The following is a 21087-nucleotide window of genomic DNA, read 5'->3' as shown; positions in this document are numbered from 1 at the left end:
GCGAGAGTGGAAAACATCAAGTTCCTTGGGGTGCATATCTCGGACAATCTCACCTGGTCCAGGAGCACCACTGGGATTGTGAGATGGGCCCAGCAGAGATTGCACTTTCTGAGGAAGTTTAAACAAGCATCACTCCCCACTAACATCTTAACTACATTCTACAGAGGCATGGTTAAGAGTGTGCTGACCTTTTGCATCACAAAAAAGCCTTGCAAAGGGTGGTTAGGCGAGCAGAGAAGGTTATTGGGGTCTCCCTACCTTCTGTCCAAGACCTCTTTCAGAGTCGATGCCTCCAGAAGACACGATACATCATTAAAGACCCCTCACACCCTCTCCATGAACTGTTTGTTCTTCTGCCATCAGGCAAACGTTATAGGAGCATCAAAACTAAAACCACAAGGCTACTAAACAGCTTCCTCCCACAGGCAGTCAGACTGCTAAATAGCTGCTCTACCTGACTCTGCTTTGGACACTTCTAACTTGCACTGGACACTTATAACTGATTTTAACTGACATGTGGCTGTTGTGTTTGACTATTTATTGTTATGTTTATTATTTAGTGTTGCGTTTGTATGTTATGATTGCACTGCCCCTGAGAAATGCTGTCCTCATTCTGCCCTGCAGGGCTGATATATGGTTAGAATGACAATAAAGTTTTTTGAATCTTGAATCTTTGAATCTAATGATCTGATTCTCAGCTTGTTGGCTGCAACAAAGTCCCATTACCTGCCTGCCCTTCTTGACAATCTGACTGCAGGCTATCTTTACTTTTTTTTAAACTATCCATCCTTTCCTGAGTCTCCTCACTCCGGTTCCCACCCCCTGCCAAGTCAGTTTAAACCCTCCCCACAGCTCTAACAATCCTTTAACTGAAGTTTAACAGAGCTCAGTACATTGTGCTGCCTTCTACCCTTTTGATAATCCTGCTTGATTAAATGCAGATCATCTGCACCCATCCTGCCCAATATTTGCATTCCCTTTGCCAGTGTAGTGACCCAGTAAGTACATTTTATCACTTTATTGTTTTCAGGGCTCAACAAAAATGTTTACTTTTAGTGCTTCTAATTAATTTATTCATGTTTTTCATTTTACCATTCAACAGCCACAAACATTGATCTTTAATCTCATTTAGTCCTTCATTTGTGTTTTGGTTGATGCATTTTCCATCAAAAACATTCTTATAAACACATAATACAACTTCAATGGTAAACATTAAGCCACTTTCCCCCCAGGCTTTAGTTTGATGAAATTTCCTGAAGGGTATCATGGTGTGTAACATTCAGCCTCTTATGTTCTAAATTGCTGTTGCAACTGCTGCTGTCTCAGTGTTTGTGGTTTGGCAGATATGAGTTGAGTCAGATATCAAAATCTTACAGGATTTGTGCAAATGCATTTTTGATTGCTGGTTCTTTCCAAGTTTAACAAATAGTTATGGAAATTCACCATAGATTCTGGTCACTGTTTTCTCTAAAAGAAATGGATTGATCAGGACTGAAGCTCTCAAAAATGAACAGCCAAATCTGTTTCAAGTGTTGAAACTTCAAGAAAACTTTTAAAGCAGAGTCATAAAGTCATAGTGATATTCCATAGAAAACTCCCTTCAGCCCACCAAATCTGCACCATCTATTAAGCATCTATTTACACTAACAGTATTCTAACTGATTTTATTCTCCTTACATTCCTTTCAATTTGCAACTACCCTCCAGTCAGATTTTCTGTTTCATTTATAAATAACCGCCCACTGTAAATTCTCCTTATACTCACAAAACCACACATTTTTGTATTGTGGGAAGATACCAGAACACCCAGAGGAAATCCTTTAATTACTTTTTATAACTACTTGACCACTGAAAACTTAGGCCAATGTCTATTGATAGTAATGTTCTACTACTGTCGAAGGACAGGAGGAGCATCACATAGGGAAATCAAAAGGTGAAATACGGTCTCTCTTTTCTCTAGCACTGTTGCAAATTAACATGATCTTCTGCAATTCAAACAGGCTGTGTCATGGGGAGGTTGTGGGGAGAGTATAAATAAGTGACTAGAAATAGGTATACTTTAAATTTTAGCTATTCTGCTTTCCGTAACAGTCAGAGCCAAAATCTGGATGAGGTTTATGTTTTTTTAAAGAAAATAATGTGCAGTGAAATGTGCAGTCTGGGGTATTGACTGGCAACTTTGGAACCATTATGGCAATTCAGAAAGCCAATGATGAAAAAGTATGTACTCCGAGGAACAACAGTACTAATGAAATCAGTGCTAAGAGGAGATATAAAGACAGATACATCACTGACAGCCGTGACTTTGTCAGGAACCTGAGGTACAGTATACATTATGGCCTTCTGGTCCTTGAAACCTGGTCAAGGGGTCAGCCCCCAAATCCCACCTTCAATTGTGACTTCATCTAGACTTCTGGAGTGAGAATTGGTACTGATAAGTTGTACAGCCAAACAAAAGGGAAGGCAGCAGCTTTCAACACATCCACAGGAATAAAGAGATCATTGGATTTGAGTGGTCTGTCAACAGATGGAACAGCATCTGTCAGCATCCTGCACCACGGCAGTGAGTATCTGTACTTCTTGCTTCAGCTGACCCAACACCAGCTTTCAGACAGCCTCTGCACATTATCTTAGTGGTTCATTCCTGAATGAGTCATGAAACAACATAATTCTTGTTTCACTACTGCATGAGCACAAGGCTCCTAGAACAGCAGTGCAGAGCCAAACAGACATCAGCTTTGAAATAGTGATTCAGGTATTGACAAGCACTTATACTTCAGGACCAAGAGCACAAGAGCAAATCAGTGCTCAGTGAGGTATGGGTAAAGTGAGACAATCCTGCCACTATAGGTCATTGCTGCAAGTCCAGTAGAAATCGTGAACACAGTTCCAGTTGCTGCAATACAATAATATTACTGCCAATTAAAGGAGGCAAAAAAGAACAACCAAGATGACGAAGACAGAAGCAAAATTATAGAATGTATTAATGAACCCCTGTATGTGAGAGAGAGAGCGAGAGGGAGCGCGAGAGAGGGAGAGCGAAAAGAATTTCCTTCCAAAATAGGAGCAGCAGTAATTGACCTATAATTAATCCAACTCCCCCACTAAACTTTTCCTTATAAAGGTGGAAAGATTGCTGTTTCAGGATTCAAGACAGACTGGATAATACAATCCATGACATACAGTCTCATCTAGCATAGAACAATTGGCGAGAATGGATACAGTCAAAGGGAAAGTATTCAACAGTATGGTGAGCAAATCAATCTACTGAACAGGTTCCCTGGGGAGATGGTGAAAGCATGCAAAACTGATTAATTCAAACACAAATGTCATCAGTTTTTTTCCAAAAAAATATCTAACTGTCTCATGCTGGCTCAAAATCTCACCTAAAAACATTTTGGAAACATGCTTACAACATGCTCATTTGGAGCAAATGCTGGCAGTTTATTATTACCTTCCCAAAGAAATTATGGAAAGACATTAAATGATAGCTCTGAAAGAAGTGTCCAGATCAATTAATTTAAAACATGCTAGTCTACACCCTTTATACAAGGGGAAAATGTTTCTGACTGAAAAAAATGCGCATGGAGGTACAAACTGTGAACTCATATCAATGGATTGAGTAAAATGCAGAAGTGAAATTACTTCAATTTTTCTTGTCTCCACATGTATTGCTCAACTTGTTGGATAGTTCTCTGCAACTTTAAACATGTTTTCTTGCTAACTTTTTGCTTTCTGATGAAAGGTCTTCAAGCCGAAATGCTAACCATGACTCTCCCTACAGGTTCTGTTGGACATGCTGAGCATTTTCAGCATTTGCTGTTTTTATTAACATGCAGATTATTTAACGTATCCAAAAGCAAAATGTTACACACACATGAAACCTAAAATAAAACAGAAAATTCTAGCAATACTCAGCAGGATTGGTAGTACAGAAAGAATGAGACAATGTTTTACATTGCTGGATCCAAATAATGCCTGTGTTTTTATGGGATACATAAAACATTCCTTGATTCAGTCCTACTTAGGTCCATCTTCGACTCAGTTAATTGTATCAGTTTCACTCCTTGCTTTTACACTCTACGAGAAAGTTTCATCATCTTTGCTGCCAGTTTCAACACTGTCCATAAATTAGTGACTTCTATCAGCTATAAACCATGACTATACTTACTTACTTTCTTCCATTCCATTCTCCTGTTTCCCCAATTAATCTGGGTTAATGATCCCAGGTTCCATAATCAGAAAATCCACCATCTTCTTCCTCCTCAAATATTCATTCACTTTCACCATAGCTACCAGAGACCTCAAACTTATTGTTCCACTTCTTATACTTCTGCTCTTGCTGATTCTCCTCCCACTCTGAACATTGTCATTATCTGTCCCATTTAGCTCCACATTCAATAATCCTCCATAATTTCTGATATTTCTGAAGTGTTACGATCAAGACAACTTCCCTTTTCTTCTGAAATAGTGAAAGGGGTTGTTCCTGCCAAGATACGTCGATGCACTCTTCCATCTCCACCAACATGGCAGCTTCTTTTACCTCTTTCCTTCTCACTGCCCAAAACCACAAATATTCCTTCTAAGTGAAGCAATGATGCCGGTACTTCTTATGTGCTGTACCCATTGCTTACAATGGGATCTCCTCTACATCAGGTAAACCAAATACACTGATAAAGGAACCAATATGAAGATCTCAAGATTTGTTGTCTTCAATTCTTTAGCCCCTTACACTTTCCCAATGAATTCCAATATTCAACTCAAGGAACACCACCATTAACAAATTTCGATCAACCATTGTCTGATCAGGAACACAGCAGCATTTCCAGACTCAAACCTGAATTAAATGATTTCAGGTAATCAGTAATTTGTTAACTTTTGTATTTCCTGTTTTGAGCATTTTTTCTCTCTTCTGATATAATTCCACCCCCCCCCCCAATCTATACCTGCTCTGGATCCAACCTTAATTAAAAATATCTTTACCAACCTTTCCACTCGGGTCTACCTCATCCTTTTTGTCACAGAAATCTTACTTGCCCTCTATCACACTGGCGATTTTTCATTATGTTCTCTCAACACATCACTCCTTGTCACCATCTTGCTACCTAACTTGCTGAATATTTTCACATATATTTTTTCAGTTTATATTTGTTGTTAGCTTGTTAATTAATATGGATTATCAAATATATTCAAAATCATAAGACATATCTATCAAGTATTAAAGGATTGAAGACTGTACTAATTGGACAACATGTGACTGTAGAGTCATTGAGTACTACAGCACAGAAACAGGCCTTCAGCCTATCAAGTCTATGCTGAACTATTATTTCTTGGTTTCATTGATCTGCACCTGGACTGTAATCCCTCCACATTCCTCCCATCCATGTACTCATCGAAACTTCTCTTAAATGTTGAAATCTAAATAGCTTCCACTGTCAACTTGTTCTATACTTGCACCATCCTCTGAATGAAGTTCCTCTTAAACATTCCATCTTTCACCCTTAATTTATGACCTCTAATTCATAATACAGGATTAATAACTTGCTGAGATTCCTGATGCAATTTGCACTTACTCTATCTATACCCCTCAACTTTGTATGCCTCCTTCAAATCTCCCCTTACCCCTCTGCACGCCACTGAATAGTCCTAAACTATTCTAGGCTTTCCCAAAAACTCAGGTGATCAAGACCTGGCAACATGCTTGCAAACTTTCTCTGTACTCTTTCAATCTTATTGATAGCTTTCTTTTTGCTAGGTGACCAGAAGTGCTCTCAAATTAGGCCTCACCAACATCCTATACAACTTGAACATAATATCCTAACTCCTAAACTCAGTACTTTGATTTATGAAGGTCAATGTGGCAAAAGCTCTCTTTACAACCAAATCTACTTGTTACACAACTTTCAAGAAATTGTGGACTTGTGTTCTCTGTTCTATTGCACTCCTCGGTTAACTACTGTTCATTGTGTAATTTCTACCCTGGTTTGTCCCCCCAAAGAGCAGCACCTCACACTTGTCTGCATTAAATTCTATCTGCCATTTTTTCAGCCAGTCCAGATCCCGCTACAAACTCTGATAGCTTTCTTCACTGTCTACCACACCCCCAAATCTTGGTGTCATCCACAAGTTTGCTGATACAATTTACTACATCATTCAGATCGTTCATAAAGGTGATAAACAACATTGGACCCAGCACCAATACCTTTTGCACATTATAGAAAGGATTCCCACTGGTACCTCGTTTAGCTTTCTGGATGTATTCTAAAGAATCAGGGCTAAGGGGTTATTATGGCATGGTACAGGATCAAAACCAGTCTTTCCTTTGGTGCAGTGTATTGTGCTAGAAATGTGGGATGAATGTGGCAAATAACTATCCATGGTTTCCTTTGGAGAAGCTATCCGAGAAGGTAGGCAAACACCATATAATCAGCAATGAAATGACCAGCTTGGGACTGCACCTTGACCGCAAGGCCTTTACTAAGTCAGGTCACACTTCTCCATGTGCTGACAAACTGCCCAAATGCAACAGCCACTCCATCATTGGTAGAAGTGATGGAAGCTGTTGTCTCCTCCTCTCTTTAGTTGTCCAGCTCTCCTGAAACCAGCAATCTTTCTATGATCATCAATTGATTTTGAACTTGTACAATAAATTGAATGGTGGGGCTAACAGTTCCCATCATATTCAACAGCTGGTGATGAGCAGGATGCAAAGACCTATCTGAAATGTAAACAGTTGCCACCACACCCCAACAATGGCCCACACTTACCACGCCATCCGGTGTGCAGCCCTGACCCACATTGCTGACTGGTAATGCCATTCTCTTCAGCCCACACACAGCTCTTACAGGAAGCCTCACCACAAGCTGAAACTGATTTATTACTGTGAGAGCACTAGAGAGATTTGTGCCAGATTCACAGAACAGCACAAGGGGAGGGTACAGATTCACTACAGAGAGGAAGGGGGGGGTGGGGGGTGGAGAGAAGGAGGAAATATGGGAGAAATAAAGGAGAATGGCATGGTAAGAGGGCAACCACAAAAGGCCTGAAATAATTAATTCTAGCGATAACAGTGACTTCATTGCAACATGGCAGAAGATTCAGATAATATAATAGCTGTGGAAATATTAGCCTTGGTGATGGAGGGAACAGATATCTAGGGGAAGCTTAACTGCTCCAATACAATACCAAGGATAAAAATGGAAGTTTAGTTATCATCCAGGGAGATAGAAGGATCAGTGGCTGAGTAATGGGAATTGTGGCAGGAATTAAAGCAAATTATGGATAATTTCTTGCCATGATCACAGTTAAAAGAATATCATTTTTGTCTTTGTTAAGGATATTTATAAGTATCATGACAGAAAAACAATTGGATAAAATCAAATTAAGATGTTGTGGACAAGATTGGTATGCAAGCTGTTAAGTGCATAAGGAATAATTTAACAGAAGAGTTCATGTAAAGATTTTTGATTAGGGATTTTTGTTTTCAGTGGCAGAACCCAGGCATGTATATTTGATGTAAATGGCAAAACAAAAGGGCAAAGGATAAATGTTCAATAAATATGCTGTATAGTTGCATAGTTGTGGATTAAAGGAAGAGAGGCAGGGTTTAGTGGAAAAATTAGGACAATGGGATAAGCTTGCAAACCTTTCTGAAGAGTTACTCATTTATAATGTGTGACTCTTTGGACAAGGTCACTATTTTATACATAAATTGCAATTGCTGTGGACATTGCGATGATGAAACATTAATCTAAATCACTACACTCCATTTGACCACAAGACATAGAAGCACAATTAGGTCATTCAGCCCACTGAGTCTGCTCCATCCCATCACGGCTGACTTATTATCTCTGTTAACCCTATTCTCCTGTTTTCTTCCCATAACCTTTCATCCCCTAACTAATCAATAACCTATCAGTGCAGCAGACACAAAATGCTAGAAGAATTCAGCAGGCCATGCAGCATCTATGGAAAAAAGCACAGTTGACACTTCAGGCCAAAACCCTTCGGCAGGACTGGAGGGAAAAAAAAGCTGATGAATAGATTTGAAAGGTGGGGGTAGGGGAGAAAGAAACACCAGGCGATAGGTGAAACTTGGACGGGAAGGGAAGATGTGTTTGAAGGTGGGATCCAGTTGGAGGTGGTGGAAGTTTTGGAGAATTATGTGCTGGACATGGAGGCTGGTGGGGTGGTAGCTGAGGACAAGAGGAATTCTATTCCTGGTAGAGTGGCAGGAGGATAGGGTAACAGCAGAAGTGTGTGAAATGGAAGAGATGCGGTTGAGGACAGTGTTGATGGTGGAGGAAGAGAAGACAGTTTCTTTGAAAAAGGAGGACATCTCCTTCATTCTAGAATGAAAAGTCTCATCCTAAGAGTAGATGTGGCGGAGACGGAGGAATTGAGAGAAGGGGATGGCGATTTTACAAGTAGCAGGGTGGGATGAGGTATAGTCCAGGTAGCTGTGAGAGTCCGTTGGTTTATAATAGATTGGCGGATAAGCTGCCTCCAGAGGTAGAGACAGTGAGATTGAGAAAGGGAAGGGAAGTGTCGGAAATGGACCAGGTGAATTTGAGGACAGATGGAAGTTGGAGGGAAAGTGGATGAAACTGACGAGTTCACTACCGGTGCAGAAAGCAGCACAAATGCAGTTGCTGATGTAGCGCAAGAAAAGTGCGGGACAGTCACCAGTGTAGGCTTGGAACATAGACTGTTCCGTATAGCCAACAAACAGGCAGGCATAGCTAGGACCCATGTGAGTGCCTCTGGATATCCCTTTTGTTTGAAGAAAGTGGGAGGAGCCAAAGGAGAAATTATTTAGAGTGAGGACAAGTTCTGCTAGGCGGAGGGGAACTACTTGGGTCTGGAGTCCAGAAAGAAATGCAGCTTTGAGGCCTTCCTGTTGGGGTCCAGAACAAAACAGAGAGCTTTGAACCTATCAACCTCCATTTTAAGTATACCCAAGAAGTTGGCCTCCACAGAAGTCTATGGTAATTCCACAGATTTACTAGCCTCTGGCTAAAGAAATTCTTTCTCATCTCTGTTCCAAATGGATGTCCCTGTATTCTGAAGCTGTCCCCTCCCACACTATAGGATACATCCTCTCCACATCTATTCTATCTAGGCCTTTCAATATTCGCTATGTTTCAATGAGATCCCACCCCGCACCCCCCCCCCCAACATTCTTCTGAAATCCAGTGAGTACAGGCCCAGAGTACAGGCTCCTCATACTGTACGTTAACCCTCAATCCTGAGATAATTCTCGTAAACCTCCTCTGGACCCTCTCCAATGCCAGCACATCTTTTCTTAAATAAGTGGCCCAAAACTGCTCATAATAAAAGGGTGATCTGACCAATACCTTATAAACCCTCAGCATTAACATTCTTGCTTTTGTATTCTACGTCTTTCAAAATAAAAGCAAACATTTCATTTGTCTTCCTTACCACCAACTCAACCTGCAAGTCAACCTTCAGCGAATCCAGCATGAGAATCTCTGATTTTTGAATCTTTCTCCCATTTAGAAAATAGTCTGTGCCTTTATTCCTTCGATCAAAGTGCTCTACACTATATTCCATCTGCCACTTTATCCATTCTCCCAGACACCCTACTTATAACACTACCTGCTCCTCCACCTATCTTTGCATCATCTGCAAACATGGTCACAGAACCATCAATTCCTTCATCCAGATCATTGACTATAACGTGAAAAGAAGTGGTCCCAACATTGAGTCCCAGTGGAACACCACTAGCCACTTGCAGCCAACAAGAAAAGGCTGCCTTTATTCCTACTCTTGGCCTCCTGCCAGTCAGCCAATTTTCTGTCCATGCTAGTATCTTTTCTATAGTATCAAAATTTTAGCTTGTTAAGCAGCCTCATGTGTGACAACTCGACAAAGGCCTTCTGAAATCCCAACAGACAATATCCACTTACTCTCCACTGTTCACTCTGCCTGCTATTTCCTCAAGAAATTTCAACATATTTGTCAGGCAAGACTTTTCCTTAAGGAAACTTTTGGCATTTTTACTCAGGGTTGAACTGCACGTGCATGTAATGAGAGTTGTATAACTGATCTTCTTCTACATTCGGCCAGAAACTTATCAATCACCCCTTCTGTGGACCACCTGGAGGTCCAAGATGCTCTTGTTACATGCATGTGCAGTTCAACTCTTTGAGTGATAATGCAGAAAGTTTGAAGTTAATAACTCATCTCCTTCTACCTTAGGCCACGAAGTTATCAATCACCCCTCGTATGTCGGTTCTCACCAATATACAGGAGGCCACACTGGGAGCACCAAACACAGTATATGACCCCAACAGACTCACAATTGAAGTTAATTCACATCTTTGCCTCACTCCCCACTTTCTGTTTTCTGCAGGGATTGCTCCTTACACGGTTCCCTTGTCCATTCATCCCTCCCCACTGATCTCCCTCCTGGCATTTATCCTCGTAAGCGGAACAAGTGCCACACCTGCCCCTACACCACCTACCATTCAGGGCCCCAAACAGTTTTTCCAGGTGAGGTGACACTTCACCTGTGAGTCTGTTGGGATCATTTTACTGTGTTCAGTGCTCTTGGTGTGGCCTCTTGTATATTGGTGAGACCCGATGTAGATTGGGAGACTGCTTTGCCGAGCATCTATGTTCTGTCTGCCAGAACAAGCAGGATCTCCCAGTGGCCATCCATTTTAATTCAACTTCCCATTTCCATTCCAATATGTCCATCCATGGCCTCCTCCATTGTCTGCATAAGGCCACACTTTGGTTAGAGGAACAACACCTCATATTTCATTTGGGTAGCCTCCAACCTGATGGAGTGAACATCAATTTCTCAAGCTTCAATTCATGCCTCCCGCCCCCCCCCCCGCCGCCACCCTTCTCACCATTTCCCATCCCCTTGTCCCTCTCTCATGTTATCTTCTTGCCTGCCCATCGTCTTCCTCTGGTGCTCCCCCTCCCCATTTTTTTCTTTCTTCCATGGCCTTCTGTTTCTTTCACCAATTAACTTCCTAGCTCTTTGCTTCGTCCCTCCCCCTCCAAGTTTCACCTATCGCTTGGCACTTCTCTCTCCCCCCCCTCACCTGCTGAAGTGTTTTGCCTGAAATATCACCTATATTTTTATCTCCCACAGATGCTGCCTGGTCCCCTGAGTTGCTCCAGCGTTTTGAGTGTCGTATCATTTGCCAGTCTAAAGTATTGAAGCAAATAGTATCACTGTAACTATTGAAATTGTATTGAATCATCTACTGTTACCTTTGATCTTAAGGGTATAAAAATGTGATGTACCATTGGATTTGAGCCTTTACTGACTGTCTCCAGAATCATGCCTGCTTGTTGTGAAGAATAAAGATTTTCATATCACCAGCTTCAGTATCTCTCTGGTTACTTTGATTACAGTTACAACAGGAATACCTATTAAAATGGCCACTGAGTGTATGTCTCTCCTTCCACGACCTTGTCCATATCCTTTTGGAAACAATGAGGACTATGCTAAATTCTTGTTTTCTGTACATTTGGAAATTTGCACAAAAGGACCAAGTTCAACATTTTATTATGCATTAAAACACCAGGTCTTGCGGAGAACACCACCACACACTCTCCTTCAGTGTGAGAAACAAACATTCCTTATTACTCTGTTCCTTCTGTCATTTAGTTAAGTTTCTTGTATTCTTGTATTTCTTGTATGCCATAAGCTATAAATTGACACAATCTTTGAAAGCCTTTTCTAAGTTCATACATATCACACCATATTTCTGTAGCGAACTTTCTTTGCTGATTCATCAAAAATGAACAATCAAATTAGTTAAACTTGCCTTTATCAAATCCATTCTGGTTTTCTAATCAATCCAGACTTCTCCAAGAGTCTGCAAATTCTGCACCCTGCAGACATTTCTGGAAGTTTCCCCACTACACAAGTCGAACTACAGGTTTACCTTTGCATCTTTCTCCGGGTGTAATCCTTCTATTCAGAGATGTTTGGAAGATTATGAACAACATTTACAATTTCTACCCTTAAAATTTTCAGCAATATAGGGTTGCCGATTTATCCATTTTAAGTGCACCTAACCTTTCTAGTACCTTATCAAATTTTACCTCATTCAGTATATCAACAACACTGTCCTTTGCATAGACTCCAGCAGCTTCGCTCCCTTTGATAAAAACTGATGTGAAGCACTTCAGGCATGCTCACTGCCTCCATGAGTAGAATTCCATTTTGGTCATGGAACTCCCACATCTTCTTACTGTTTACATATCTATAGAAGATTGTTGCATTCCTTTTGTATCTACCACTAATCTTTTCTCATTCTTTGCACATTTGTTACCTCATATGGTAGTCACTAGTGACCTCAAGGGGTAAAGGATGAGACTCTTATTCAAAATTTATGTATTTAATTCCCACCTGAAAGTCACAACAAGCTTAAGGTAATGTTCACCTGACCGACTAGTCCAGAATAGAAAAGGAAAATTTGTACTGTTTTTATACATTTAAAAAGTCAAATAAAATTCAATTCAGTTTGATTTATCAACACACATCCTTGCTTTGGTAATTGGCTCCTTAGTTTATCAACATAAATTAAAAATATTTGTGACCACATCTAATGAACAGTATGGCTGTCACTTCTGTAAACTACAGTACTGTGCAAAAGTCTTAGCATCCTAGATTTTTTATATAAATTTTGTTTTAGATGTTTATTTTTTGTCTTCTGCATTAGTATGCCAGTAGAAAATATCAAATTTTAGATTTCCAAGCATTTATTTTCCACAAAATTAAATGTTGCAGAGAAATGTTTGTATCTTGTTAAAGAAAGTAACATATTAAGTAATAAACCACATTTTAAATAAAAACCTGATTACTTTGTAGGTATATACCCCTGCACATGATTAAACAAAGAAAACCAACAATTGCTAATGATCAATGACATAATGAGGTGAATGAACTAAACTGATTAACTAAAGCAGCAAATATCGCAGCAGACAGGAGTTTCAAGATGTGGTGTCCAAGTTCTTCTGAAGAAGCACAAAGAAACAGGCGAGGTTGAGGATTAGAAACACAGTGGTTGGCCATGGAAACGAGGTGCAGCAGATGAGAGATACATCAAATGATATCCCTTCTAAATCAGAAGTGGTCCAGCTCTGAACTGACGGAAACCACTGGAACCCAAGTACACCCCACTCAGCTACAACAAAAGCATGTGGATGAGGGTGCTGAACAATGGCAGCAAGAGCTCTGAACTGATAAGTCAATATTTGAGATTTTTGTCTCAAACTGGAGGCAGTTTGTCCATAGAATAGCTAGAGAGCACTACATGGATGAGTGTTTGCAGCCTACAGTGATGCAGGGTGGAGGTGCCTTGCTGGTTTGGGGTTGCACTTTGAATAGAGTTGATGATCTGGTCAGAATTAATGGAATCCTCAGTGCTGAGAAATACAAGCAGATTCTCATCCATCAGGAAGGCATCTGATTAGTCCTAACTTCATTCTGCAGCAGGACAATGACCACAAACACAGGGCCAAGTTCATACAGAACTATCTTCAACAAAGAACAAGGACTTCTACAAAGATCAAAGGTTCATTTATTATCAAAGTATACAACCCTGAAATTATTCTTAACCATGAAACAAAAAGAAAGGCAGCACAATCATCAACCCCGAGACTCCCCTCATTGTACAATAAAACAAACAAAACAGAACAGGCACCTCACCCAGATATCCCCCTCCTTGCACTAAACAAAAATGAGGAAGATCAGGCAAAAAACAGAATATGAAAAACTGTAAGGCTAAAAAAAAGTCTACAGCCCAGGTCTATATCCAAAATGCAGCAAACCTGGCCAACATTCTCTGGGCTTAGCAGCAGGCTCTCCTCTCTCCGGTAGCAGAGCAATCAAAAGACAGGCAGCCCATGTTCATCACCCACTTTTGCCTCAATGTTTCATTCTTTCTCATTGCTTTAATCGGCACACAATGGAATCTTTAATCAACAAAATGCACCCTGCCCACCATGAGATTTGTGCACACTGCCTGTCTTCCGTAATCCTCTCGGAGACGGCAGAGTGCTGAAAGACCCAAACAGTCTCTAAACAGCAAATCACAAGCTCCAATAGTTTCAGAGCCACAACCAAGCTGAAAAACAAACGTAAAAGACATAGAAGAAGTGAAGTACATGGTTTCATGATCTATCCAGAAGATGTTGACCAAGGAGCATTGTACGCAGGTGCTACCTTGACCGGACGTCATTACAGAACGTTATTACAGATACGGCCTCCACAGAGCCCTAATTTCAACATCATTGAGGCTCTCTGTGATAGAAGTAAGTGAGACAGCCAAAGTCCGCAAAAGAACTGTGGCAGGCTCTCCACTATGCTTGGAGCCACCTACCAGCCAATTGTCTTGCAAAACTACATGGCAGTGTACCCTAAAGAATTGATGCAGTTGAAAAGGCAAAGGGAGGTCACACCAAATATTGATATGATGTAGTTCCCCCCCCCATTGCTCTTTATAATAATTTTTTGATATTTAGAAACTTTTCTATTTCATTATTTTTGAAAGCATCTTTGCTTTACATAATTTTTTTTACATTTGCCTAAGACTTTTGCATAGTATTGCAAATACTTGAACTCTGTTGGGATTGGAATATTGTTGTCACATGTAACAAGACAGTGAAAATCTTGTCTTGTGTACTCTTCATTATAAATCAAATCATTGGAATATTAAGCAAGAATGTGAATAATGAACGATGAACTTCAAGCTTCCCAAAATGGGATTACTTCAACACTTAATATAAATTCAGTTTTGCATAACAAACCACATCCAACCTGGACCCAGGAAATTTTTATTCCACCATGAATTTAAATCAAGAGTTTGAGGAAGGGTTTGCAGTTTGACAAGGAGAGAATGTCAACTGAAAATTATTCATAGTATTGAAAAATATTTTTAGTTAAGCCAAGTATGCACACTTTATTCTTACACCTACATTTTAGTTACTATTAGTAAACAGAGAAAAATAAATTCTGTAAATTGGAATTCCAACTTTAAAGAACTCAGACATCTACAGGCTATCACAATGAACATTAGAAAAAAGGCTGTCAGGCTTTGTATAACAAAAGGGCAGAGAAAAATGAAAACAAAATATCTAAAAAATATAAAAACACAAAATATACAAAAGAAATAGTGATACAAAGAACTCAGAAAAGTGACAATCAAGCTGGTGAAATCAGAAAGAAACTTCAAATTCAAATACTTATATAAACTACAACAAAAACAAGTTCATTTATACAATGTCTTCAATGTAATAAATGCACCCAAGGATTTTCACAGTAACATTAACAAAGAGACATCAATTATATTATGAGATTTTATACAAGATGACCAAAGCCTGGGCAAAAATCAATCATGGAAGACACTCAAACCACTGGGAACACAATTTTAACTTGTATGTTTCGATCTGTAGGCCAGGCTAAATTGGTACCCAAACTGTCATAATTGAAAGTTCAAGATAGCCTTACTTTATAAGAAACAAAGGGTGATAAAATTCATGAACATATTTATGTAGATGCCTACATAAAAGTGATTTCTTGCCCCAAAACTAAAAATTCCAGATTATTTTATCAAATATGGAGATACTGCTTCCTTCAAGATCATTAAAAAATGCAGTGGTTAATTCTCATTTCACTCAAATTTTTGGCAACTAGGAATTTCATAAATGGAATTGGATGCAAAATTTGGCATACTCTAACTGAAACCTTAAAGGGCTGGAATTGCCACTGCACTATCTTAAAAAAAACATACTGAGTGTAGTCCATCACCATTCAAGTAAAGGTTTATCATTCAATACAGGGAAATACATAATTTCAGGCTATCAAAATGACCAGTGTATATAAAGATTATACAAAGAAACAGGGAAAACAAAAGAAGCACAGTTTAATGAATGCTAGATCTTTTTTCTGTTTAAAACTGTATTCCATATGGAGAAACATTTTTTTAAAACTTCAAAATATGTCGCTATCACTCTGGATAATAAGAGATAGGGTGTGAAACTACAAGATTTCATGAACTTAATCTCATTGCATTGTAGCTCTATGGAACATAATATTCAGGCTTTACGATGACCAATAAACCATAAGGAATTGTGTAATAATAATTTAATGGATAATTATTCTGCTTTTCTTAAAATAAGTAGTAATGGAAACGCATTCAAACTTACCTTTTCCATTAAATGATAATGCAGAAGCCATGGCCCCTGTGACTGGAAGTGGCAGCTGGGGTGATGATGGTTGCGTTCTTGGCCTGGTTCCCATTCTCGCTCTCTCTGTTCCAGGGACAAGCAAAGTCCCAAATGGCTTTTCAATAGCCAGGTCTGGTGCTACAGAGTCTGGATTCTGTGCCATTTGATCAAATCTATCTGATGAATTATCCTGAAAGCCATCAACCACTATCCTATTCTTTAGAGGGCTTCTGGGAACCAGGATTTTGATGCCTGATTTAGTAAGGTCCATTGTCTTCCTACTGGATAGAGTTTGAGAGCTGGTTTTTCGGAATTTCTGGTGACTTGACAAAAACTGGCTGGAGTTTTTTGAGTCAGTGTCTTTACCAATTCCTGGTGATCTGGGAGAAGACTTTGACAGAGAACTGTTGGTCGACCTGGAAATTTGTTTGCGAGCATTGTTTAAAGAATGTTTGTTTGCTCTGGAAAAAGGTCCATCTTTTTGCTTATCACTGTGCTGCCTGTTAAACTCCAGAATATACTCCTCACAATTCACCAGATGATGTTCTGGTTCCCATGTGTCATCATCACTGTCATAACCTTTCCATCGGACCAAGTACTCTGTTCGCCCCTTTTTATTTTTCCTCTTGGCCACAATTCTCTCTACCTATTAAATCAGGAAACACAGGAATCAGTGACACAGAACTTGCTGTGAATTATGCTCTAAATTATGAATGTTGTATCTACACTACTAATTTTAAAGGAGTAAGTCTAAAAACTTAGCAACACACAAAATGCCGGAGGAACCCAGAAGGCCAAGACCCTTCATCAGGACTGGGTCTAGTCTAGTAAATGACCAGTCTTGGATCATGTTTGCTCTTACTTAATACTTCCACGAAGAATATAAGGAATATAACCTATGTACTGTTAAAGCTGATGTCACATCTTTACGTAACAACATGCATGGGAACCACAGCAGCTTACAGGAGCTGTAGGAATGTTAGTGACTATATTGTCCAATGAAAAATGTACTCTAGCAGCAGTAAAAGACTGAAACCCAGAAAGGCCCTTCTGATAGATTGCAACTTTACTCACCCATCTTAGACAGCAAAATAATGTGGAGGCCTAGAAAATAATTCCACGTAGGCTCTGCCATAGTGATGTATGGTGGTAGGAAAAATTCAGTTTCCAGCAAGTTGTTTTTTGAACATTTATGATAATTGTATCATTAGCCCTGTCTATACCTTTTATCAGGCAATCTTTACCTGATATAACATTGAAAAGTAGAAGGTACAACTTCACACCAGTACTTGATTCCTTGGCTGTGGTGATTTATAGTAATCATCTGCCAAACCAGTTCTCCTTTTAGCTACAATCAAACTTCCTTAAGCCCCATGGGACACTGATCCAGAAGATTTAAGTCACTTGGCATTCAAGATGAAGAAGTTAATTGAATTCAAATTGGCTTAGCGAGAGAAGCTAGAGAGTGATAGCAAAAAGTTGTTTTGCTGCTTTAAAAGTCTGTTACTAGTGGTGTGCCACAGGATTTGGTGCTGGATCTACCATTGTTTATCATCAGATTAATGATTTTAACAGTAATGTGGAAAACTGGATCAGCACATTTGCTGATGACAAGATCACAGGGTACAGTGAACAGTGAGGAAGGCAATCAAAGCTTGCAAAGTGATCTGGACCAGCGGAGGAAAATGGGCTAAAAAAAATAGCAGTTGGAATTTAATGCAGTCTAGTGTGAGATGTTGCACTTTGAGAGGACAAACCAGGGCAAGACTTACACAGTGAATAATAGGGACTGAGGTGTGTGGTAGAATGAACAGACCTTGGAATACAGATCCATAATTCCTTAAATGTAGCACCATAGGTGGATAGCGCTATAAAGAGAGCTCTTGGTACATTGGCTTTCATATAGCATCGAGTATAGGTGTTGAAGTTGTATTAAGATGTTGGTGAGTTCGAATTTGGAGTATTATGTGCAGTTACTGGTTATTTAACTACAAAAAAGATATCAACAAGCTTGAAAGAGCGCAGAGAAAATTTATAAAAATGTTGCTAGAACTTGAGGACCCAAGTTACAAGGAAAAGTTGAATAGGTTAAGACTTTATTCCTTGCAGCAGAAGAGAATGAGGGGAGATTAGATAGAAGTGTACAAAATTATGAGAGGTACAGATAGGGTAAATACAAGCAGGCGTTTTCCACTAAGGTTGGGTGAGATAATTTAACATCATGGGTTTAGGGTGAAAGGTGAAATATTTAAGAGGGAATCTAAAATGAAATTTCTTCACTCAGAGGGTGGCTAGTGTGAAACGAGCTGCCTGTGGAAGCTGGAGATACAGGTTCAATTCTAATATTTAACAGCAGTTTGGATACATACATGGACGAGAGAGGTATGGGGTGCTATGATATGAGTGTAGGTAGACAAGACTAGGCAGAAGACTGACTGGCATGGAATAGATGTGCTGAATGGCCTTGTGCAGTTGTGCTCTATGACTTTCCTTGGGTTAAAACACATAATTTCTATTATTAATAAATTAGTTGATTGTTATATGGCCTTTTTGACTGATAGTCTTGCTCTGCAAATGATGATAAGAAGCTACATGAAATAACATAGTAGCATAGTGGTTAAATAACTGTGTTGTAGCAGTTAGCATACCATTATTAGAGCACCAACAAACCAGATTCAATTCCACTGCTGTTGGTAAGATGTTGGTATGGTCTTCCTGTTACTGTATGGGTTTCTTTTGGGTACTCCTGTTTCCTCCCGCATTCCAGACATATGGGTTAATGGGTTAATTGGTCATATGGGTGTAATTAGTCTGCGCGGGCTTGTTGGGCCGCAAGGGCTTGTTACCGTGCTGAATCTCTATATATGTAAACATGATTTGTAGCATCCACGTTCTTGTAAAAAAAACTTTTAAAATTTCATAGTTATAAATTTACCTTAAATAATCTCTTCACATCTTTCATTAGTTTCTCATAATTGTCACTCCTTTTGGTACTTTGCACACATACCAAACTACTACAGTGTTCCATATAGACCTTGTGGCCACCAGCTCCATTGTAAAGTGGACAAAGTCATTTACCAAAATATATGTGGATCCATAGTGTCCCCAGAATAACAGGTTCAAAATAGATTGCTCTGCAAAAAAGAATGTGTAATGAATTGAACGAATTTTTGAAGACACAGTAACTGAAGCTATTGCTAGCTTCCTCTGCTATTTTCTCCACCTGCTACTGGGAGAGCAAAATGACAGTGAGGGTAAAGATTAGGACTTGCTTGAAACAAAGAATATTTAGTAGAATTTATACAGCCATAACACAATGGCCATCAGATGGAAACAGGTTGATTGGCAGTGGTGTGAGAAAAGGAACCCAATTTGTAAATAAAAAACATCCCAGAGTACTTTGGCACTGTAACATAATACAGCTGATAATTATACAGGCAATGTAAAACTTACCATAAACTTTTCACTTAAGCAAAGAGGTAGTATAATAACTTGTATTAAAACCAGATAATGCTGGATTATGCTTTCATTTAAAAAAAAAGATATTAAGGCAGATGGAATCAGAATCAGGATCACTGGCATACATTGTGAATTTGTGAACAATATAGCAGTAGTAAATGAAATACAGGGTAAATAAATATTGAGTGGAAAAAACAAATTACAGTAAGCATATGTATTAAATAGTTAAAATAAGTAGTGCAAAAAAAAGAGAAATGAAGTATGAAGTAGTGTTCACAGCAGGCTCAACGTCCATTTAGAAATCAAATGGCAGAGGGGAAGGAGCTGTTCCTGAATCACTGAGTGTATGCCTTCAAGGAAAGCTGACTAATCGGTTCCAAAACTAACTTGGTGACAGGAGTCAGATGCTTTTCTGACTGGCTGTCTGTGATCAGCAATATACTGCAGGAATCTGTGCTGGGATCCTTGCTGCTGGTAATGTATATTAATAACTTGGATGTTAATATAAGTAGTAAGGTTTAGTAGCTCTAAAGTTTGGAAATAATGTTGCAATTTTACAAAAAAAATTGATTAGACCACACTTGAAATATTTGTGTGTGCAGTTCTGGTCAACATACCAAAGGATGGATGTGCTTTGCATCTTCATCTCCTCCCATAAGGCAAAAGATATGAAAACTTGAGAACATGTACCACTCAGCCTGCTGTTATCAAACTTCTGAGCAGCCTTTTCATACAGTAGAGGTGAACATTTGAATTCTCAATCTACCTCTTCACAGCCCTTGTACTTTGTCTACTTGGATTGCATTTTCTTTGTAACTGCAACACTATTCTGCATTTTCCCTTCTACTACCTCAATGCAATTATGCATGAAATAGTCTGTTTGGATGGCATGTACATATTTCATTGTATATCATACATATGACAATGATAAACCAATTACCAATTAGGGAGATGATGCATCACTTATTTAGGGAACAAATAGACCTCATGTGAGTTGCAGTGTACAGTAGGCTGATCATTGGTGAGTACTGTATTGCAAGGAGGAGAGGACTGTAGGCTGTTGAGGAGCATGAAGTGCATTTTTCTAGCATTGAATGGACTCACCCAATTTGGGCTATGACATCAGCCTCTCCCTCCTGAAGTACCTCCCCAAACTTCCTCTTTGTACTGTTGACCGACTTATGGGAGCAAACAAACGCTACAGGTATAGTAGAAAATTGGAGGGAAATTTCCATTCTAAAGTTACACCAATGTGGCGATTTTAAAGAAGACGTGAGATGGAAGATATGGAAGGATTGTGGGCCTAGACAATTCTAATAAGGTTAATGATTAAGAATTCCTATCTTCTGAGTCATTTAATTGCACTAATGCAACAATGAACACAAAAGGTTCATCTTTATAATGAAAGCTA

The 21087-nt window shown here is 39.3% G+C and overlaps 1 protein-coding gene across 2 annotated transcripts in view; it reads right to left on the bottom strand.

Moving 5' to 3' along the window:
- The window catches only part of cdyl (chromodomain protein, Y-like), a 222652-nt gene that overhangs the window by 88123 nt on the left and 113442 nt on the right, over positions 1 to 21087 (bottom strand). The window contains exons 2-3 of one of the 2 annotated variants that reach the window (XM_063070027.1): positions 19153 to 19351; positions 16197 to 16863 (exon numbers count right to left, since the gene is read on the bottom strand). In XM_063070027.1, coding sequence (XP_062926097.1) covers positions 16197 to 16863; positions 19153 to 19245 — 760 coding nt within the window. In that variant the 5' untranslated portion in view covers positions 19246 to 19351. The remainder of the gene's footprint in view (positions 1 to 16196; positions 16864 to 19152; positions 19352 to 21087) is intronic. The other variant, XM_063070026.1, reaches the window with a different exon arrangement.

The sequence above is a fragment of the Mobula hypostoma genome, chromosome 17 (assembly GCF_963921235.1).
Source record: "Mobula hypostoma chromosome 17, sMobHyp1.1, whole genome shotgun sequence".
Taxonomy (NCBI): Eukaryota; Metazoa; Chordata; class Chondrichthyes; order Myliobatiformes; family Myliobatidae; genus Mobula; species Mobula hypostoma.
This window is presented reverse-complemented; position numbering and strand designations above follow the sequence as displayed.